This window comes from Neopelma chrysocephalum, unplaced genomic scaffold, assembly GCF_003984885.1.
Source record: "Neopelma chrysocephalum unplaced genomic scaffold, ASM398488v2 Primary Assembly neopelma1_42, whole genome shotgun sequence".
NCBI classification, from domain to species: domain Eukaryota; kingdom Metazoa; phylum Chordata; class Aves; order Passeriformes; family Pipridae; genus Neopelma; species Neopelma chrysocephalum.
In genome coordinates, this window is record NW_020897700.1 from 7,677,655 (window position 1) to 7,701,266 (window position 23,612).

The window sequence follows — 23,612 nt, forward strand, 5'->3', positions numbered from 1 at the left end:
CTGGAAACTTCTAGTGCCTCTGAGGCATCTGCAGGAGCTCTCAAGCAGAACCTCCCAAGATGTTACACAGGGTTTATTGTCAGTGTTCTTCATAACAGCTGTAAACCATTAACCACAAACACTCATATGCTCCGTTTCTGCTATCTCAGTAGAAAGTTCAATACCTTCAGTATTTTTTTCCTCAATATTTATTTCCTTAGAAGTCTCAGACTGCTTTAAAACCAAATTTCACAACCGAAGATGAGAGGTCACCACAATTTCAGAGAAGCTTCGAACACAAAGATTACAGGATTAAATCAGTGCTTATCTTGGCAAAAATACTAGGTGCATCACTAAATAGGGATTTTCCACTTTGGCAACTGTAGGTCAGTATTTGATCCCATGCACATTCAATAATGAGTTTCTCATTGCAGCTTTATCTAGTTTTTGTCTCAATTATTTTCTTGTTCACATCAGAGATCATAAAGAAATTATAATTTACTTGAGATCTCATTATATGAGAAGAGTATGATACAAAAACAAAGTGTAAGAAAAAATATTGGCCAGAATAGATAGAAGTTAAAAAAAATAATCTTATGGAAAGAATTGCTATAATTTGGTCTATCTTACAAACTGTTTCTACAAAATAGATCCCACAGAAGAAAAGGAAGTAATATTAGTTTTCACTTGTCTTGAAAGTCTTCAACTTTAAGGACATAGTTTAGGAAAACATGAGGTACCTCTCCAGGTTTCAACTACATACCAAATGTCCTGAGAAAACATATCTTGGATGCAAATCTTGTATACCTTGAAAGCTCACACTGCTGAGTACCTGAAAGTATGAAATAATTCCTTAAGAAAACACTTGTCATTTGTATTCTGTGTATTAACATATGAAGGTAGTCTCAAAAGTTATATCATTATAAAGAAAACAGTGTTTACATTCAGCCCTAGAAACTTAAGTTCTTGTTATTATGCAGAAATGAAATCTATTTGAAAAAAGAAGGCTGAAGAATGCAGCCATATTACCATTGCTACATGACTTTTTTTCTCTTAACGGCAAAATAAAAGTAGCAATTACAAACTCTTTGTCAAGGTCTGTAATTTCATTTATGTAAACTCAGCAATTAAATACTTTCTTTTTATAAGATCCTCAGAAAATGGTAAAACCTAGGTTCATCAGAATATAAAGAATTTGGCAGGCTCAAGGAAACCTCTAATTTACTTGGAAAACATAGAAATTATTTTCTCTTTATTATGACGTTCTACAAAGTACTGAAGTATCCCAGGTGCTAAATCACAAAGTGTTGTTAAAAGGGTACACGGAAACAGACAAAAGATCAACAAAACCTGTAAAGACCAAATACTCCTTTGTTAGTTTGTAACATTTTACTTATTAGATTGGACCAAGCCATATTGGCTGTATCAGCTCTAACCTCGAGCTTCTCATCCAGCTCCCCTCTGCAGGGTGCCCAAAGCCCCAGAACAACCTAAAGGTAACAGCACACCAAAAACCCTCACTGCCAACCATAGGGCAAGAGCAACAGCTGCATCAGCACCTAAAGACAGAAGTGTGGTTATCAGCGGGCTCCCTTCTTTGTACGGCATCAGGCACCATGCTGGAGCAACATACACCAGCCAAAAGAAGTCCCAAGGCACAGGGCACAAGTAAAGGGCAGATCAGCTAGAAGACCTGAGCTTGCTCTAGCCACCAGCTTTTTCAGAGCTTGCAAAAATCATGGAGAGTGTGTTCTCTAGCTGTGTGGCCTGTAACAGATTTTGACCTGTCCTGAAGGTACCAACAGTCAGAAACTTTTCACAGGCACTTTATTCCATCACTGTGATTCGTCTTCAATTAGCAAAAAACTCTGTACGTTGCCTTCATGGCTTGTGGGAGAGTGGAGAAAATGATTACTGCCTCAAAACAACTCTAAGGGGGGGGAGTTGCAAGGGGGAGCAGGGTAAATTCAGGCAAGAAGGGATGGTGCACTGCTCCACAACCCTCACCCCTTGACATCTAGTCCAGCCCAGAATGGCTATTAGCCACTGGCACACTGAATACCCCACCTAGGAGAAGAGAAACCAGAGCCAATAAAAGCAATTGCACAGGAATACACAGGGTTGTGGCCCGTTTGCATTTTATAGGAGCTGAGATCGTGCTGGAATTCGAGCAGTGATTATTAGTCTTTCTTTCTCCCCTTTCTTTTTCTTCTTCAAATTTCCTTGTCTTGACATCTGGGCAACTTGGAAGTTGGATGGGTTAGAGTTTGCTAAGTCAATGCTCTGTGAAATGCTTTATTTTGATTGAATGTTGCTTTAAGGAAATTTGCCAAGTACCCTTATTCTCTGAAGTTTGCCAGTAAAAGTTTATTGTTTAACCTCCTGAGAATGCTACAGTGTTCTCCCTTAGGCCTGTCTCAGGGAATTGAAGTACCCAAGCCCCCTTTAAGAAACTTGCCAAGCAAGCTCAGGGTTTTACAAGACCCTAGAAGGTAAGACCACACTGGCTCGTTGTTTGAGCTTTGAGCAACACAGTAAAATCTGGTTGATTGATCACCCCAGAGGAACTGATGCTAAGAAATAATTATGCATCACTACTTTACCTGCACACAGGCATGCAATTTCTACAGATGCAATTTCATTCCATATTGAGGCATAGTAGAAGTTTATTCACAAATACAGTGGTTCTGTCATTGCGACATCCAGCGTGTAATTTGCACACTATCTACTTCCTGGTATGGTTATATAGATTAATGCTTACAGTATACTTTGCTAACAGAGCACTCACTATTTAAGAACTACTGTAAATGTTTACAGAGGAGGAGCGAAATTATCAGAGATTTTTGCTTCATCTTCACAGATACAGTCATTATCAAAAAGGAAAAATATTGCCTGAGAGGAAGAGTTATCACTTGTACCTTTCCAAACCAAAGAAACCTGAAAACTGTACAAATATTTGAGACTATCAGTTCCCTGGCAAATGCTATGGCATGTAACCAGATCACTTAATCACAGGCATTGCTGTTGTTACTAGCATAACTTAAGGTTTTGTGGCACTGTTGCAATAGAATAGTTTCATCTGAGCTGATAAGGCATTAAAAGTTAATATTTAAAGACTTGCAGTTCAAAGATTAACATGAAGTTCACAAGTACTAGAAAAGTAGAGCAATTGAGGACTATTACAACATCTTCAATGAAACAGTAACAATCAGTTTTAACAAATTGCTGGACTGACATCAAAATATCTGATTTAAAAACATTTTTCAGCCTAAATAGCTTGAAAATTTTTGGAAGTAAACCCTCGATATGGGTTTCATTCTGATCCAGCATTTGGTCTCCTCTTCAGCTTAATCCAGATGCCATTATTTGGACGAAGAATCAATTCTCCAGTTATATGAAGCTCTTCTAGCTTTTGACATGACTCCACCCAAAAGCGCCGCAGGATGAGGGCTAGAAGAGTTTTCTCCTCCATTTGTGCAAACCGCTGACCTATGAGTTACAGGGCAGGAAGAAAAGTTATTGTCAGGTTGCATCAACGGCTGCTGCACTTGCATGTTCACAGTGATACTCCCAGGAACAGGAGAGAGCAAGGACTGTGCATCTGCCTTGAGAACAGAACTAGCCTTAGGCCAAAATTGAGTTTACACGGATACTAACAATACTAGCACTTTTCTCTGCATGAAAACTCTGGCCTTTCTGGGACAATCCACATTGTGTCTTCCTTCCCATAGCACACAGAATTCTAACAGCAAAGCAGAAATAGTCAACACTTTTTATGGCACTAATACAACACACAGCCTTGTCATATCTCTTGGATGGACTAGGCAGGGGAAACGGACGGCAGACCAGAGCAGAAGATGCCATACAGGGACTGTGGAGAGTGAAAAATCTCATTGTTCCATATATGTGGAGAGGAGCAAAGGAGGTATGACTGCAACAGAATGACAGACAGACCTTCCTTCAGTGATCATTAAACCTCACACACGCTGATGATTTGGTAGCACAGACGGCAAAGTTCAATTTACACTTCAGAGAAAGGTGAAGAAGGAAAGGGGAGAACAGAGAAACATGAGGGAAATCAAACCAAGTGCCACAATCCTGGCTGTTCACACAAACTAAACTGAAAAATGGGCACAGGACACAAAGCCAGGGCTCAGAACTTTTTCTGTTCTCCCCTCTGTATAATATGCTTAGACGGATGTCCATACACATGAACACAGTGACGCATTTCTGCAATGATATTAATGAACCATCTCTCCTGCACATGTTCCTTCACACTCAGGAACTAGCTGGACATGTTAGATTAGATTAGATCTCTCTTTGGAACGTGAAAAGACCTAGTTTACTGTTCTTATGGGAAGGGCACCTACTACCAATGAGATAAATCAAAACAAATCAACCCCATCCCCCCCCAAAAAAGAAACCAAACCAAACCAACAAAACCAAAAAACCCAGAAGAAGTTATATTTCCTGTTCTTGTAAATGGCATGACATTTTCTGGATATTCCCCACCTGCAGTTAAAATCAGTGCAGGGAACAGTCTTTTCACGTGTTCTACAATAAAACCAACAATGCCTCTATTCTGAGCACAGATGAATGCCAAGCATCCCAGTGGCATCAGAAGAGCTAACAAGTTCCGGGATGACAGTGAAAAGACCAAACCAACTACAGGGTCAGAAAAGAGGGAAAAAATACATCAGTTGCAGACTGCATGTTTGGGACACCCAGCTCAGATTAGGAGAGAGACAGAGGAGATGTTTCCAGAGCAAAATAGGTGAAGGGTATTTGTCTTCTCTCACTCTGTCTTGCTAACACTGAGAATCAGAAATTTGGAAGCAATCCTGTCCTAACACAGGAGCCAAATAACATGGTGCCAGGCTGCACAGACAGTGAGCAGGAAACATCAGCGTGACAGACACTGGTCTCCATGAAGAAAGGAAACCCTTGGGAAGAAACAAATGTGGCAGCTCAAGCATTAGGCTTGCAGGGCCCACAGCACCCGAATTCAAGGGCTGGGTGTAGTGGGGGCAGAAGGACAGTACACAATTAGCAGGCACATCAAGACTTAAATTTCTGATACACTCATTGCTGTCTCAGTTACCACACCAAAAGTCAAACTGTCACATTACAAAGGCTTCTTCAGATACCTACCAATGCAGTTCCTGGGACCAGCTGAGAAGGGCACGTAAGCATATGGGTGCCTTCCCTTAGAATTTTCAGAGAAGAATCGTTCAGGCCTGAACTCCTCTGGGTCCGGGAAGATCTCCGGGTCTCTGTGCAGGGCATAAGTTAAAACAAGAACATTCGCGCCTTTTGGTACCTGATATCCATCTAAAGAGAAAAGGGAAAGGAAGAAGAAGGGTCAAAACAACAGCAAATAAGTGACTTTCTACACACAACAGCACAGTAAAAAAATAAAACAATGCTGCCATTTACTTGGGAAACCTCCAATGAGGACATGCTAACAGGACAGAAAGTGGCAAACACAGCTTACTTACTAATACAGCAGTCCTCTCTCAAGGTACGGGCAAACAGGGGAACTGAAGGGAAGAGCCGAAGGGCTTCTTTCACAACACACTCAAGGTATCGAAGCTGTTTCAAGTCGTCTGTTGTAACAGGACGCTCAGTGTTGTCTGTCCAAAAACAAACAGGGGAATGAGCAAGATCAAAACTCCTCATTTCTGGCTAAACAAACTCACCCTACATCCCTCCAGGAATTCCTATCATGCACCAAGAATACATACAAGAAGCTGTTACACACATATTGAACAATGCTTATCTTGCCCCCAAGACGTAAGGTTGCTTGAACACCCCTACAGATCTTCCCACACACGTCCCAATCACTTCTAGCTGCTGAAAGCTCCAAAAGGGCCAGAAGGCATGCTCCTAACTCCCCTTCTACATCCTAGCTTCTAACACATCTCCACTCACAAGTGCAGCAACTACCACCAAAGCCCCAGCGAAGGGGGGAATGGAAACTTACCAAACACCTCGTCCAATTCCTTGTGAACCTTCTTCTGAACTTCAGGATTATGTCCAAGCAAGTACAGGACCCAGTTCATAGCAGCTGCTGTTGTATCATGGCCCTAGAGGTCCAGATTTACAAAGACATTCACTTCAACTCTATTCCTGTGCACCAGTGGGCTTTGCAAACACTTAAGTGTGCAGGTAATATGGAAAGTGACACTTATTAGTCCCACGACCATGAGAAAAACAAGAATCAAGAGTGAAACACTCTATTCAACACATTAATTATCAAGGTATAAGATGACCCATGATTCTGTCAGGTGCTGAAAACTGACTAAAAGGGAAAAGTATTGAAATAACACAAGCAAAATCTCTCCTGATTCTCAGAAGCTGTGTGAAGTATCAGTCTCTACACAATGAACCAGACGTATTTTCATATTTTTGGTTACTGTCCAGTCAACAACATAACATCTGGGGGGCCAATGACTACTGCAGGAGAGATAAAATGGACACAATCTGTAACCTTTACAAAACTATCTAAAAATGGTCTAATAAGACACATTACAGTAGCCAAAGGAGAAAATATTTCTTGGCTTCCTACGAAAAGGGGATCAACTACTAGTTCTCAGCACTTAGGAAGGCAATGAGAAGTAAGGAAAGGGGAGAGGAAAGGGGAACCAAAGAAGCAAAAAAAAAGAGAGAGAAAAAAGGGGAGAACAGAAAAGGGAAAAGTTGACCAAAAAAGGATTTCAGTACTGAAAAAGTGCACCTGCAGTGAAGTTCAGGATGCTGATGTAGTACAGAAATAGTAATAATGGGAGGAGAGTTTCTCTAGGTTACAATAGCAGTAATATGATTCTATGACATAAGCTCTTCTGAGACAGAATTCAGGTCCACCTAATGGAAGCGTGTGGGAAACTTGTGAAAATGTTGTTTAGATCCTTCATTAGACAGAGAACCAGACATGAAGGAGGGCCATGAAAATGATCAGATGGTTCGGAGGGAATGGTTTTAAACCAAAAGAGAAGAGATTTAAATTAGATGTTAGGAAGAAATTCTTTACTCAGAGAGTAGTGAGGAACATGTTATCCAGAGAAGTTGTGAATGTCCTGTCTCTCAAGCTGTCCAAGGCCAGGTGGGATGGGGCCCTGGGCAACCTAATCTAACGAGTGACATCCTTGACCATGGCAGGAGGGTTGGAACTAGATGATCTTTAAGGTCCCTTCCAACCCAAACCATTCTGTGTAAGATTCTATGAGAAGACAACACACTAATACACAGCTGATAACAGAACCAGGAGATTGCAGCCAACGTGGCAATGGACAAAATGTGAGGAGAGATGACAAAATGCAAGTCAAAACACTGAAACTATTCAGAGCTCTGTTCAGTGTTAATGAGGTTTGCAACATAAGCCAAGAGCCCACGGTCCACGACAGCCATTAAGCTTGTATTACTCACCTGCTTTCATGAGTAGAGCCTGCTCACATAGGCAGTGCCTATCACACATGTATTGCCCAACATTTTGCCAGGGCACATCAATGTTTCTATCCCATCTTTGTAGGGTAGAAAGATTGATATTTCCTCTTAGGCTTCCAGGGCTAAAATAACTCCATACTAAAAGCAAACAAGAGTCACTACCCTCAAATTCTGAATCTCAGGTTCTGGGAAAAAAACATTCAAAAGAAACAAATAGAACCAACATCAACAACAAAACAAAACAAAAAACAAAACCAGAAAAATCAAACCAAACCAAAACAAAAAAACCCAAACAAACCAATGGGTTCCTTGGTTACCTCAAACATGAAAGTATCTACTTCCTCACGAATGTCCCTGTAGCTCAATTTGTTCCCTTCATCATCTGTTGCACTCAGCAGCATGTCCAGGAATGCTTTTCTCTTTTTGGAGACACTTTCTTCACAGTTGCCATCATTATCATGTTTCTTTTGCTTGGTGTTTTCAAGTTCTGCAGCTTTTTCTGCAATGACCTGAGATTAGAACCATTACATCAGGTATGATGCATTCAGTACAGGCCCATAGTCTACATCATACAGTTTTGTCCCAACTTATCAAAACAACAACATCCACCTATAGCAGTCCACATGAGCTAGTTAGCATAGCTATCAGCAATAGGTCATGAACTTTTGTGTTAGTAGGTGAAATACAACCGACACCTCTTATCCCATGCATTAGAATGAACCTTTGTGTGATCAAGAAATAAGACAGCCAAACTACATAAACAACTTGTTGATCATCAAGAAGTGTAAACATATCCAGAGTATCTGGAACCAGCCAATCATGAATGCCAACAATGGCAACAGCAAATCAAAAAAATCATCACAATGTGAACAGACTAACCACTAATAAGATCTTCTCTATCCTATCCCGTAAACTAAGGAAAATATCTCACCTCCAACCTTGAGGAACCCGGGAGACTGAAGAGAAGACAGGACATACCACAACCCTGCATCAACACTACACATAGCATCACTGAACCACTAGCTTAAAGCTTCCCAAATTTTCTTCAGTATGAGAGCAATGGTTGAACTTCCCCTTTCTAGGTCAAAGTAAAGCCCCAGTAACAGACAGATTTCTTGCTGTTACCACTGTTGTTGCAACAACAAAACAGAACCCTTCAATTAACTGGCATTGCTTTTAAAAACAATAATTAAAAAGAAAGGCTGTAGAGCATGCAATTCTGTTCAGAGGAAGCACTGAATGGCAGAAAAATACAGTTTCGTGCACACACATTGCTTCCCTCACTGAGCATGCCTGTATGTCACATATGGAACCATCTTTCACAGAATCACAGAATATGCTGAGGTGGAAGGGACCCACAAGGATCATTGAGTCCAACTCCTGGCTCTGCACAGGCCCATCCCCAAGAGTCACACCATGTGACTGAGAGTATTGCCCAAATGCTTCTTGAACTCTGTCAGGCCTGGCGCTGTGACCACTTCCCTGGGGAACCTGTTCCAGTATTCAACCACAATCTGCGTGAAGAACCTTTTTCTAATATCCAACCTAAACCTCCCCTGACACAACTTCAGACCATTCCCTTGGGTCCTGTCCCATCCTGGTCACCACAAAGAAGAGAACAATACCTACTCCTCCTCTTCTCCTTGTGAGGAAGTTGTAGACTGAGGTCTCCCCTCAGTCTCCTCTTCTCCAGGCTGAACACACCAAGTGACCTTAGCCTCTCCTCATACGGCTTCCCCTCAAGGCCCTTCATCATCTTCGTTGCCCTCCTTTGGACATTCTCAAATAGCTTAATATCTTTCTTATATTGTGGTGCCCAAAACTGCACACAACATTCAAGGTGAGGCCACCCCAGTGCAGAGCAGAGTGGGACAATCCCCTCCCTCGACCAGCTGGTGATGCTTTGCCTGATGCCCCCCAGGACATGGTTGGCCCTCCTGGTTGCCAGGGCACTGCTGACTCATATTCAACTTGCCATCGACCAGGACCCCCAGGTCCCTTTCCATAGCACTGCTTTCCAGCATCTCATTTCCCAGTCTGTACGAATATCCAGGGTTGCCCCATCCCAGGTGCAGAATCCAGTACTTTCCTTTGTTGAACTTCATATGATTGGTGATTGCCTAGTCCTCTAATTTGTCAAGGAGACAGGTCACCGGTCTAATGTTCCCCCATTCGCTATTACCCTCTGTGCTCAATCTGTGAGCCAATTGCTCACCCACCACAAGATGTGTTTATCCAGCTGGACATTTTGTCCAGAAGGGCCCTGTGAGAGACAGTACTGAAAGCTTTACTGAAATCCAAAAAGATTACATCAACTGGCTTCCCTTGATCAACTAGATGGATTACCTTGTCATAAAAGGAAATCAGGGTTGATAAGCAGGACTTTCTTCTCATGAAGCTGTGCTGGCTCAGTTCTTTCTGTCAGAACCTACACTAGGTGACATTATTATTTACTGTTTCTTTGTCATCTTCTAAGATTTGGCTTCTTATATTCAACTCCAGCAGAGGAAGAGAGCAAGTGTTACCTTATGTCCTCTTAAGAGCCTCTCTCATGTCTCAGTGCTGCAATTCCCAATAAAAGGAAGCAAAACATGACATATTTAAAAACACAATGTGGCTCATTATATGTAACCAAAGTTCGGAGATTATTTCCTTTGTCATAGACATTGATGCAATGACATCATACATGCATAGGGAAGGCAGCCTGAAGACATCCTTGAAGTAGATTTGGAAGGCAAACGTTGGCAAGAGTAGCGTGGGAATTATTTGGTGAGTGAAAGGGCTGTTATTTCCAGTCTAACGTGGTGAGAGAACACTGCATTTTATGCCAAGTCAGTGACGCATGTTTAATGGTTTCTGTGTCAAAGTGTCTTTCTGCTGATGTGGAAACCTGCATCTGTTTGCTTATCTGAGCAGTTCTGCTCTGAATAGGGGAAAATGAATATAGCCTTCAATTTCTGAGGTCTGGACCAAATGGCATCACCATGCAGAGCCCTACGTTTACTGCTCCAAACCTGGCAGTGAGCTCTTGCTCACAAGTGCTTCAGATGCTCCTCCTTCTGGGGCAGAACAAGAGTTCAACGAATTCCTGCTGTTAAGTCCTGACACTCCCTTGGATTTGTATACTTCCTATTGTTTAAATTTGACAGAACTCCAGAAGGGGAAGTCAACTATTGTCTTCTTTTCAGGGAATTCCTCAGCATCCCAATTGAGAGATAGTTCTTCTCTTAGTACATGCATATCAAGGAGGCTGAACCTCATCCCATTTGGAAGCTCTCTACTGAGTGCAAGACTTGGCTCCAATAACTAAAATTTTCATTATAAATAACAAACAAACAAACAAAAGAAGTATACTCTATCTGTAAAATTGTGAAGGATTTTGAGGTTCCTCTTGTGCTCTCTTCCTTCCTTGAATAGCACGTATAAAAAATCAGGCCAAAGCCAAGGGCTCTTCTGTCTCTGTTGGATTAGATCGCTCATCCTAGGGGCAAAACAATTACATCATGTAACATTTATTGACAAAAAAATAAACTACAACACACTTTCAAAAATCAAAAGAAGTGTTCTATGTACCCTAATGAAGTAGGACTTAACAGATTGTGTGAGTTTAAACCCATTCATCTGAAAGGAAGGCTGTTCACATTTGTTTCCTGATCTTACACCATCTCAAAATTTCTGTTACCTGTCCCAGCATCACCATGTTTTATATCTTTAAGCATTGATCTCTGAGAAGGAGAGCATATTCTCATTTAGTTGGAATCCTCTTGAAACAGACCTATTACGTCATCCAGTCCAGTCCCATGCGACTTCAGTAAGGCACTGGCCATGTTGAAAAGACTACTCATGACAGGCTTCCAAAATATCTGCCCTGAGAACTCAGTCATCTGACATCATTACATTCCTACTTGATTGTCCAGATCCCATATACACCAGACACCATATAAAAGTATTTAAAGCAAAGAACGTGAGACTTCAAGTATGCTTATGCTCAAACACAACTGGGGTACAATTCCAGATACCATATACGCCAGATAACATGTAAAAGTATTTACAACAAAGAATATGAGACTTCAAGTATGCTCAAACAAACTGGAGTACATTTGGATTGTCATTGCTATGCAGCTCTTGCACATGCTTTGGCTGCAGAGACTTCAAGAAGTAGTTACTACATTTTGGCCAACTTCATGCACACTTCTGGTACAATTTGGGAAAGGCCAAGGAATCGATGAGAATCAAACTCTAGACATCCACTCCTTCTTTTGTAACATACCTGTATCAACAAGCTCCATCGAAAGCTTGGAGTGAGATCATAGAATCATAGAATCATTTAGGTTGAAAGAAACCTTTTAGATCATTGAGTTCAACCAGTTAACCCTAGTGTTAACCGACTGCTGAAACATGACCCTAAGTGTCATATCTACAAGTCTTTCAAATACCTCCAGGGTATTTAGTGACTCAGGGTTGGTCTGTTCCAGTGCTTTACATCCCTCCATCTCTGCCCCCCTGGCCTTCCCTCCTAACACCTGCAGCATCAACTCCAGCTCTACACAGTAGCTAAGGAAAATGTCCGTTTACCTGTAGATAGCAGAAACATAGTCAGAATTCTTATTCTTCTGAGCACCCACATTCTTGCCCATTGCTGTTTCTAGAAGGAGGAAAACATAAACATTTCACATGTGCAAAGTGAAATGCAAAGTCTGTGTACACAATAAGTTACTACTGCTCCCAGCTTCTGACTGTCACTACACCATCCCTTTGACAGGTGAATACACACACCCCTTTCCAGGTGATGAGCTTGCTTTGTGTTTCCATGCCCAGAAATCTTGCTCTTCAACACAACCTCACTTCAGATGCTATCTCTGTCCTGCCAATCCCACAAACTCACCTGCTCAGATGTACATAACAAACCGTAGGAGAAAGGATGGCCTTGGGAGGATAGAAATGCATTCACACAATATGCAGGGACGTTCCTCTTCAATCACGTCCTCACACAAACTGGTACAGCTGTACTCATGAGCATCCACATCATTTACAGTCCCAGTAAAATAACTGAAGAGGACTTACCACAGATGATATCAAGGGCACACAGAGTGATGTCCAGAAAGACATCAAATGGTTCCTTGTCAACATGCTTTTCAAGTTTCTTAATCAAAATACTTCCTTGTTCATTCATAACCTCTAGAAAATCATTCAATATCGCAAAGTGGAAAGTGGGAGTTATCATCTTCCTCCGTGACCGCCACTTGTCTCCAGTGCTGTAAAATTAATGGAGTGGAGGAAGGGTTAAAAACTCCAAGTCAAAAATAAAAACCTCACCATCACAGGAAGTATACAGTAAATACTGCAGCCTGGAAGAGGTGGACACTGTAGATATCTCTTCAAGCTGTTCATAGCACTCCTCAGAAGGAGCAAATGGCAATATTTCTTGCTCCAGATCTCTCAGAAGCAGAAGCCACCATTTCTCTAGCTGCTCTCAGCAAATAGAGATGGCAACAAGCCTCCAGGCAATACAGCCTTGTTGGTCAGTGCACAGGCTCAGAGGGACCAAGCAGAAGCCATCGATAAGACAAAACAGCTATTCATCATCAAAGCCTCAACCCACCACACTGTCTCTCTGAATCACTAGTCATGCTTGCCTTTATCTGCTAACTGCAAAATGAGGATTGCGGAGAACTAGGGCCTAGGGACATTACCAAAATGACTGCCTCAAGGCCTGGCTTCCAAGTATTCCCTTGGAGACAGGCAACCAGTTCCCTCAAGCCAGTGAACAAGCAGAGAGCCACAGAGAATGAAAACAGCTTCCTGGGGGGTTCTTGTTTGCTTTTTCTGAATCACATGTACCACAGACACACAGTTGGCACCTCTGCTTACAAGGCAAAACCATCACATCACTACTCCTGTTAACTTGCTATTGGGGCACTCCTCAGGCCAGCTTATCTGCTTGCTGTCTACCAGTGCTGCCCTTAATCAGTAGAGACTGGAACATCCTCCTCCATAAGTCTATGGGAGACAAAACAACCAACAAGGAAGAAGACTTAACAGTGAAGATGTCTGATGCCTATGGACCTCAACTTTCTGCACTTTGTTACTGCTTCCTAACTGGCTTCTCAAGGGCCATGAACAAAATTCAGGATAAAAGGCATTCCTCATTCTCTCACATAAACTTGCACTTCTCACACCACATGATCACAGTTGGCTTTTACACCACCATGGTCCCATCATAAAGCACAAGGAGTTCACCTCTGAGGGCTCCAAACAAGCAGCAAAGCCCATAGAAGAGAAACAAAGTAGTGAATACTAACAGGGGGACCTTGACCTTCTCGTAAAAACTCAGAAAAGGCTCAAAGACACCAAAGCCACTCTACCCTCGCCTTGTTCTCACTCTTGAATATCTGCATCATCCAGACTAAACCTTCCTTTACCCTCCCAAGACTGGAGGACACCAAACCCTTACATCATTGCTCTTCCCTCTCTCCACTCCTGACTTGTGCTCTTACCTGAGCTCACTTCTTAGGATCCTCCACTTAATGAAGGAAATGAAGGGCAGGGCGCAGATACTCTCCAATCTTACCCCAAAGCATCACCAACCTCACACCAATCCTACTAGTTTGCAGCATCACCAGCTGAGATAAGCAATGCACACAATCTCTCTGTTCAGAGATATACACAGCATTCCTGCCACCAAGATCTCTTCCTATCATATCCCCTGCATATTTCAAAAAGACAGGAATGCACCTGCATTTCATTATACCTTGTCAGAAGTCCAGTGCCCAGCCATGGATGCAGGAAGTCGTACAGGTATGATTTTTCTATATGTTTTGAACTGCTCAAAATAACCTGTCAAAAAATTAATAGAGAAAAAAAAATATCATTTGTTAGATAGAGAGAGATTTCTCCACTCTTTCTTCAATAAACACTCCAACAGAGAGAAAGCTCTGTCTTTCCAGTTGTAAAGTAAAATATGTAGGTATCCCCAGAAATGCCAAGGCAGTGGAAAGACTTCAAAGATTATTTAGAAGGCCAAAGCATGAGAAACTTACAAATACCTGACAGTGCTATTTAAGCACCAGGCCCCAGGGAGAAAAAGGCAAGTTCATGCCCTGTACAGCACCTTTTTATCCCCTCTGTTTTTCCCCCACCTTCCCAAGGCCTCTCTGCATGTCTGTTAGAGTTATCTCTCTCCAGCATAGCAGAGAAAGAGAACACAGCTCTCTCTGCAACCCCTTCTGAACTGCAGAAGGGAAGAAAAAACATCTAACCCTCTTCAGAAGGCACTCTGCAGGCTTCCTAAGCAAAAACGAGTTTCTAGCTTTCCCGTTACAAATTCTTCTGAAAGCACAACTGTTCCTACATCAGTTCAAGGACAATCACTGTCAGTAGCAAAACTAATTATTACATTTCATGGCACCATGACAGACCCACCAAGTTCTAATGCAGAAGTCAGTCAGAAACAAGCACTGAAACCTGTATTTCATAATGTTCCATTCTTATTTCAGTGGTCCCACCTTCCCTGCTGTCTGCTTATCTGTTCTGATCTTGGGAGCAGAAGCTTTCACACATGTGAAAAAAAAAAGCTAAAGGAGATGCTTCTTCGTATAAAACATATTGTGTTGGTGCTTTCATTTCCTGGCCATCTTCAGCATCCCCCCCTCCCAGCTCTCCCCCCTCCCCACCCAGACTAGGCTTTTTTACATTCTTTTGCTTTAAGCCTTTCTTTAGAACTGGGTCAGAGGACAATTCCAAGGAAAATTAGCCCAAGTCCTTTTTAAAAAAAAGTACATTGAGATAATACAAACTAACAGGAGGGACACCGCTCTGCATGACAGTAGAATAGGTAGGAGACCAGCACACTCACCTCCACACTGTCAGGGTGGTACAAAACTACAACAGGCAATGGTCCTATCCAAAGATTGAACAACGACCACTTCCTGAACTCTTCAGAATAAACTTTTAGTTGATTAAAAAAACCTGGAATAAAAAGGCAGATTAGAACTTTTCAAAAAGGGGGGTTTATCAAATAAGACTTAAGAAAAACTTCGGTAATGAACTCTTTTATACCATATGCCCTGCAATTTTGATTTTGTTGAAGCTTTATGATCAAGCAGCATATTTTGCACCTGTGGATTTTACAATTCAGATGTCCTAATCTCTAAGGGCACAGACTCATGAGATCATTTATGCCACAGAACACCTGAGAGATACCACTTCTGTCCAGCTGCCAATTGGACTTCACATCAGTGAGCTCAGCAATTCAGCCAATCCTCCTCCCACATTATTATACACTCATCCAATCCATATATTGTCAGTTTAGTTATACAGAAAGCATGGGAGATAGCTGGATCTGTGAGCAAGGGAGGAGCAGTAGATGGTGTTTAGTTTGATTCAAAAAGGTCTCTGATGCTATCTCATTGCAGACAGCATTCAGGTTCATTCTGCAATACTACATGTGGTGGCCATTATCAGGATATTCACAGAATACCCTTTCAGAAGCCAGTTTAAACAATAAAAGATACCCTATCAAGCCTCTGCAGAGTTGAAAACTCAAAGGTCCCCAATCAGAGGGAAAAAAAAGAAAAAGAATAATTTCCTAATCAATGCGCAAATATAGCCTTCCCTAGTCTGAGTTCTAATGACACCTCATCCAACAGGCTTAAGAGTGTCAGATTATTTTGCTGTTTTTAAAATATTTTTCCTAGCATTGCCATGATTAAAATATCATGTTTTCCAGCATTTGTCTACCAATACCAATAAACCAAATCACCATCATATGAAAAGCCCTTCTTTTTTCTGCTATAAAACTTTACCAGTTTTTATAAAAGCTATCTTTTTTTCATTGTCACATTTTAAATGAAAAGTATTATAAACCACAAACTTCACTCATTTTTACATAAATAAACAAGAACAAAGACACTAACTTAACTAAAGCATGGAGGCTATGTGACTCCCGCTAACAAATGAGATTAAAGACTCCAAAGAACATCAGGGTCTCCAGTAAACTGCTTTCTGGAGATAGAAACAATGCTCTGTTTTGTTCTGGTTTTTAAAGAAAATTTAAAAAGAAGAGGGGAAAAAAAAAAAGAAAAGAAAAGATTCATCTCTCAGTCAGGGTCATATAAACATCCTGACTATGATCCTCCTACTGCTTCCCCAAAGCCAGCTTCCTGGAAAGCTGCTTGCCCTCACATCCACCAAAGATCTCTCATATCTGTATTTAGATTTGGGGTTCAATGCAGAGGAAAGATATGACAGTGTACCCTTGTGAACAGAGGTACCATGTCTCAGCATGGGTCAGCACTGAGCAATTTGTGTTCCAATGCTGTATTCGTCCTTGACTTTACCATGCTTGCATAGTCTCTCTTCTGGCAGCATACCAAGCAGCACAGCCAGGAACACGTGCACAGAGCAGAACCAGCATACAGAGGCATCACAAACACACACAGAAGCGTCTGGGCCACTGACAGCACAGCCATCAATGCTTTCACACCACAAACTCCTTAAGAAATATGCTCCTGTTAAAAAACAGGTACGAAATGGAAAGGGAACATCTAGCACATTAGTGTTCTCTCGAGCACCTGGCAAAAAAGAAGGTCCCATTAATGAGTGCAAGAACAGAAAGGTTTGCTTTTGAGGGATGTACTGTAAATACTCAGCAAGTTCTTTTGCATCTAACACATGTAAGTCACAGCTAATTCTGAAAGTGACCCAGTAACTCAGCATGATAAAGTCCCTTGCACATGCTTACTTGGGGGAAGAGAATTAAGTTTTGTTTGGATCACAGCTAACAGTCATGAGAACATAGTGCTCCGCTTTGTGAAATAGCACTTCCTGCAAGAGCCCTCAGCATGCCTCCCCATTGGAAAAACACATTCCACAGCATTCATCCTCCACCCTACCAACAACTGTAACCATCTGAGTCCAGCAGCAGCATCTGGAAGCTGTTGTCAGATTGAATTTCCAGTTAATCGCTGACTGATAATAATGCTACATTTATGCAGTTCCTCTCCTTTCCCCTTCACTGCCCTCTCCTCACACAGTTCCTCTCTGCAGATTGCCCACAGCCCCAGACAGACCTAAAGGCATCAGCACACACCTTTGATCTCCCATTCCCCTTCCCAGCCAGCCACAGCTCAAACACACAAGCACCTCACCAGCACTGGCTCCTCCAAGAAACCCCACAGTGCAGGGACCTCACAGCTGGGCTACAGCGTGAATTGGCCTTACCTTCTCCACTCCGCTCTAAGAGTAGAGAGTTTCCCAGCACAGGATAGCAGGGGGTGATACCCGGGATTGACTTCATCATCCACCATCGCCTCCAGTAACTCATCACGGAGGGCAGGAAGTATAAAGCCACAACTGTCAACAACAGAGTGATGACCCCAGCCCCCAAGGGCAGCAGCTGGAGTCTTCCTGCAGATCCTTGCATAACCTCCATCATCACCTCTCAGCCTCCTGCTGCAAGCCTTGATCCCTGCTGCAGAACTGGCACTGCCCGTACCCGCCAGTGCTGTTGCACCAAGCTGAGTGTGTGGGGAATTTGGCCAGGAGAGCAGGAGGCGGAGCTGTCACAAAGACCACAGGTGTAGCTTCTTGCCAGGAAAATAAACAGATTTAAAAAACACGCACATGGAGAGACTGCCTGCAAGCATTTCCTAATGGCAGAGAAGCTAGAGGGAACAGTGCTCCTTCCCTGCCCTCACTTCACTCCTCTGATTCAAGTGAAGAGTGAGAAAGTTCTTCGCAGGCCCATGCAATACCTCAGCAGGAAAAGACATAAAGCACTGTCAAGAGAAAAAAACACATTTTTGCTGATTTGGGAAGGATGGGTTTTCTCAGTATCATCTTTCTCCATCTGTTTTCAGGTGCTCAGGGAACACTATTTTGCCATACAGAACTCCTCCAGTGCTGTCCAACACAATGACTGAAGGGTGAGATGGGGAATATCTTTAAGCTTCAGTTGGGTTGATGTTTTCAGGGAGTTACCCAAACCAGATCCCATACAGACCCATGATCAAGAGCAGCACTGCAAAGCACACTGATGCTTCTCAGCTCAAATGGCTTTTACTGATGTCACTGTTGAATGCTCAGGCACAGGTTAAAGGGTGCCAATAACACAACTGACAGCACCAGCATCTGTGCCACAACTTGCAAAGTGCTCACGCAGAGGCGGTACCATATCCACCATATACACTGCTGCCACTCCTGCCTCAGGAGGACCCAGGGTCTCTTCTCACTGCTGCAGGGCTACTGAGCATCTGTGCCTCAAAGCAAGCGCTCAGAAACTTTGTGGTAAAACAGAAGTTTGGTGAAGAGACAGCATAGCTCACACCCAATTCACAAAACTTCACCTTCTGAATACAGCACAAAAGCTACTTATAGCCACCTTCTGAATACAGCACAAAAGCTACTTATAGCCACAGTCACACTCAGACTGTTTGCTTTCTGCCAAAAATTATTGCAATGACTGCATCAGCATTTTAGTAAATAAACAAACGGCATAAACATAACAACTAAGACATAAAACACAGAAGGCTCAGAATATCAGAAGTTAAGTAAGATTTTGATGACCCTTGGCAGCAGAGGGGATTAAATTTTGGTACTTTGTTCCTGCAATCTCCCAGCAAAAACTTTATCATAAATGCTGACTGTTGTATCTTTATGCACAGTAAATAGCTGGAAATGAACTTTGCTACTCTTGTTGTTGTTTGTAATGCTTTGTGACAGAGAGCAGCAGATACATACCCTGTCTTGCCAACACACAAGGCAAGCTACATAGCCATCAGTTTCCTAAGTGGAAGCCTATCTGCCCATGTTGACAGAAGGCATGAATCCTGTTAGGCAGCCGTGTAAGCCCAGAGGCACAAATGACAACACAGGCTTCTGCTGGTCCCTGGAATGCAGTCTGGATTCTTCAATAAAGAAAGCGATAAAATCATCATTAACAACAAGAAAAACAAAAACGCAAAGCAAAGCTAAAATGAGTCTGATACAACAGAAGAAAAAAAGAGAAGTACACTACTCATTCTGAAAACCTGTGTTTTTTTCTTAAGAAAGGTTTTTCTTAGAAGGACCTTCTCTCTTTCTCAACATACATCATCACAACATGATTAACCTTCATATAGAAAGCTACTCAAAAAAACCCCAGGCTATTTGTAGTCCCCAACAGTCATCACCTACACAAAAAAAATATAACACAGCATGTCTCCGTTTCAAAATATAACATCAGTGCTGGACAACTCAGAGATCTCCCCCAGTCCTCAGAGAAGCATTTTAGGGACTGATGGTAAATTTCATGTCACTGTAGCCTAAAATTCTACAGCTTCAAATCGTTCTGTGGATCCTTTCTCACAGAGGTAGAGGAGATGAACAGCATTTAAGAGACAGAGACCACAGTTATGTTTTTCAGAGACAGACTGATTGCTGTGATGCCCACCTCCACCAAGCATACCTTGCTTGGTTTCTGCAACCTGGTGTTCACTGTACAGCAACAACTGCTCTGTTCTGTAGCCATCATATCGGGATCCTTCACTAGAGACATTTTGCATGAATGAATTATCCCCAACAGAACACAAAAGTTTGCCTCCTCTCTAAGAAACCAAAATCTTCCCTACAAGGATAATGACATGTCTTACAACAAAGCAGACCACCACTCGTCCCCCCAGAACATAGCCTACTGTTGTAAAGCAATTCTGATAAGGTATCAATGATGTTGTCATAACTAATAGACAATAAGGCTAAGTAGCTACCAAAGCACCACACCTATAATTATGCATCCACGTGTCAAGGAAAATGCACGCTGCCAGGTTGGATGATCATAACTCACGCAAGGTCACAAGTGGAGATTCCGCCTGCTTGTTTTGTTGTTTGTCTAGATCCTACAGGGCCTCCTCCTTGCTAAACTCCAGCAAGTTTAAACAAAGCATTTAGCAGCACGCTACACATTACATGAAGAAAGCTAGTGGTCATGAAGAATGAATAAATGGGGCAGTTTAAGATTGGGAAAAACTTGTGATGTGGGTCACAGAAACACACAGCACTAAAAATCTGCTACCTGCATTCCTGCAATACAGAAGATTTGGTGCCAACACTTTCTCTAGGAAATTCCTTGTCCACATTTGATGTGCCTGCCTATAACACAGTCATGGCTGCACAGCCTGTTAGAAGCTGTGGTAGGTTAGCCTTGTCCAGCAGCCAGACACCCACCCATTCACTCCCCACCCTCAACAGGATGCAAAAGCTCGTGGGTCAAGATAAAGACTGAAAGATTGCTTATTAGTTACCATCATGAGCAAAACAGACTCAACTTGGTAAATTTTATTTAATTTATAGACAATTAAAAATAGGGAGTTAGAAACAGAGACAAAAATTCCTTTCTGCTGCTCCCTCCTCACCCTTTTCTCCTGCTCCAGCATAGGTCCCCTCTGTGGGCTACAGGTCTTGTGGATAAACCTGCTCCAGCATGCTCCACAGGCTGCTGGGGAATCACTGCTCTGGTGCCTGGAATACTTCCTCCTCCTCCTTCACAGACCTTGGTGTTTGCACTGCTGCTTTATTCTCTTTCCCCTCCCCATTCTCCTCTGCTTGTTCAGCATTTTTTTGTACACTTTTATAAATACATTTTCACAGAGATGTCACTGGTTTGGCTGTTGGGCTCAGCTGTGTCTTGCAGCGGGTCCATCACAGAGCCAGCAGGAACTGTGTGTGTTCTCTTCTCAGGTCTTTTCTCACGGAGGCCATCCCAACAGCAGCCCTGCTGCTGACACCTTGACACCTACACTCATCTGAAAAGCCTACCATGAAACCATTGCAAGACTGAAAGGGAAAATGGGGGTGAAAATTCCTCCACAACACCCCCTAGTGAGACGAGAAATGTCAGTATAAAGTCATGGATGCATGCAAACTATCAACACTAAATATTTGGAAAGCATACAGTGCTCATCCTTACAACTTGCGGGGAAGAATCGCTCAGGCCTGAACTCCTCCACGTCAGGGAAGATCTTGGGGTTTCTGTGTACAGCATAAATTATGATCTGAATATTTGTGCCATTCAATACTTGATATCCTCCTAAGGAAAAAAGCAAAAGGGAGAAGGGTCAAAACAATAGCAAATTAGTGACTATCTATAACTGCTTCACTGTAAAAAAAAAGAAAAACCCTACCCTTTACTTGGTAAACTTTCTCAGTACTCTCTCATGCACCTTCTAGCACCCATCCCAACTACTTCTATCTACCTAAAGCATCTTGATTGGCCACATGGCATATTTCTACTTCCATTTCTTCAATCTTGACAAAGGAGAAATGGAAATCTTATCAAACATCTCATCCAGTTCTCTTTGAACCTTCTTTTGGGTTTCAGGATTACGCCCAAGTAAGTGCAAGGGCATTGCAGGGTGTGCAGAGATGCAGTTAGAAAAACAAAAGCTCAGCTCAAATTGAAATTAGTCAGAGATGTTGAAACCTACAAGAACAGAACCTTCAGATACTATCATGGTTTAGCCTCAGCGCACAACTAAGTACCATGCAGACACCCCACTCCAATGGGATGGAGAGGAGTATCAGAACAAAGATAAAACCCATCAGTTAAGAACAGTTTAATGATTGAAATACAGTAAAGTAAAATAAAAATAGGAAAAGGAGAGGAATAAAACCCAAGAAACACAAGTGATTCATAATACAATCACTCACCGCCTGCTGATTGATCAATCCCCCAGTCCGCACCTGAGCAGCGATGGGCCCCTCCCAGCCAACTCCCACTAGTTCATATACTGTGCATGCCATTCTGTGGTACGAAAAATCCCTTTGGGCAGTCAGGGTTAGCTGTCCTGGCCATGCTCCCTACAGCTTCTTGTGGATCTCCTCACTGGCAGAGCATGGGACACTGAAATGTCCTTGATGTAGGACAAACACAATTTAGCAACAACCTAAACATCACTGTGTTGTCAACATTCACACACCAAATTCAAAATAGAGCACTGTGCCAGCTACTAGGAAGAAAATAAACTCTATGCCAGCTGAAACCAGGACAGGTACATAAACAACAAGCAGAGACAGATAGAAAATATTTGCCTGCTGTTAAACAGGAGAGATGAATTAGTCACCATCAAGGCTGAAAAGGCAGAGGTACTTTTGTCACCTAGGTCCTTTCCAGCACCAGGCCTTAGGAATAAAAATCCTGGCTGATGCAAACACAGACCCACCACGGGTGAAGGAAGGGTTGGTATGTGAACTATTAAAGGAGCTTGACCCCTACAGATTGATGGGCTCTGACAATACCCAACAAGGGTGTTAAGAGAGCTGGCTGACATGGCACAAGGCCACTTTCCATTATCTTCAAGAAGTTGTGGGGTTCAGGAGACATCCGAGAAGACTAAAAGGCGGCTAATGTCAATCCCATCTACAAGAAGGACTTAAAGGAGGATGCAGAAAATGGCAGGTCCATCGGTCTTACTCTGGTCCCTGGCAAACTTACAGAACAAATTCTCCTGGGAGCTGTCACAAGCCAGCATGAGATTAGGAAAAGCCAGCATGGATTCATGAAGAGCAAAGTGCACTTGACAAAGGTGATTGCCTTCTACAACAAAATATTGCCTTTTACAACAAAGTAACCTGCTCAGTTGATACAGGGCAAGTAGTGGACACTGTCTACCTGGGTATCTCTGAGGCTCCGATACAATTTCCCACAGCCTCCTCCTACAGAAACTGATGTGTGATGGCCTGGACAAGTGGTCCATGTGGTGGGTGGGGAATTGGCTGACTGGCCACAGCCACAGGGTGGTGTAAAGAGTTCCCTTTCAAACTGGCAATTGTCAGAAGTGGAGTTCCCCCAGAGATCGATATTAGTACAAAACTGTTTAATATTTTCATCAGTGATTTCGATGATGGGATCAAGCGTACCCGAGTGAAGTTCACCAACAATACCAACCTGAGTGGGGAAGTGGACATTTTGGAAGGGAGAGCCACCCTGCAGGAAGACCTGGATAGGTTGGAGGAGTAGGCTAACAACCTGATGAAGTTCAACAAGAACATGCTAAGGTCATGCATTTTGGAAAATATACTATAGGAAGAGCAGCACAAGCTGTGACCTACCTGGCTGGGGAGCAGCTCTATGGAAAGGGACCTGGGGGTACTGGTGGAGTACGAGTATGAGTACAGCTCAGCACGAGTGAACAGTTTGCTGCTGCAGCAAAGAAAGC

The 23,612-nt window shown here is 42.6% G+C and overlaps 1 protein-coding gene across 2 annotated transcripts; it reads right to left on the bottom strand.

Moving 5' to 3' along the window:
* Positions 1-2,627: 2,627 nt before the first annotated feature.
* Positions 2,628-22,048, bottom strand: LOC113964383 (cytochrome P450 4V2). 2 transcript variants are annotated; one of them, XM_027676572.1, is made up of 12 exons: positions 21,731-22,048; positions 21,365-21,481; positions 15,278-15,390; positions 14,174-14,259; positions 12,487-12,677; positions 11,998-12,067; positions 10,777-10,903; positions 7,740-7,931; positions 5,963-6,065; positions 5,478-5,612; positions 5,131-5,310; positions 2,628-3,468 (listed from the first exon to the last, which is right to left on the bottom strand). In XM_027676572.1, exons 1-12 carry the CDS (start codon positions 21,801-21,803, stop codon positions 3,293-3,295), a joined length of 1,563 nt encoding a protein of 520 aa, XP_027532373.1. In that variant the 5' UTR covers positions 21,804-22,048; the 3' UTR covers positions 2,628-3,292. The 2 variants fall into 2 exon arrangements, with proteins under 2 accessions (XP_027532373.1, XP_027532372.1); XM_027676571.1 differs by lacking the exons at positions 21,365-21,481; positions 21,731-22,048 and adding an exon at positions 17,644-18,212.
* Between the last annotated feature and the right edge of the window lie 1,564 nt (positions 22,049-23,612).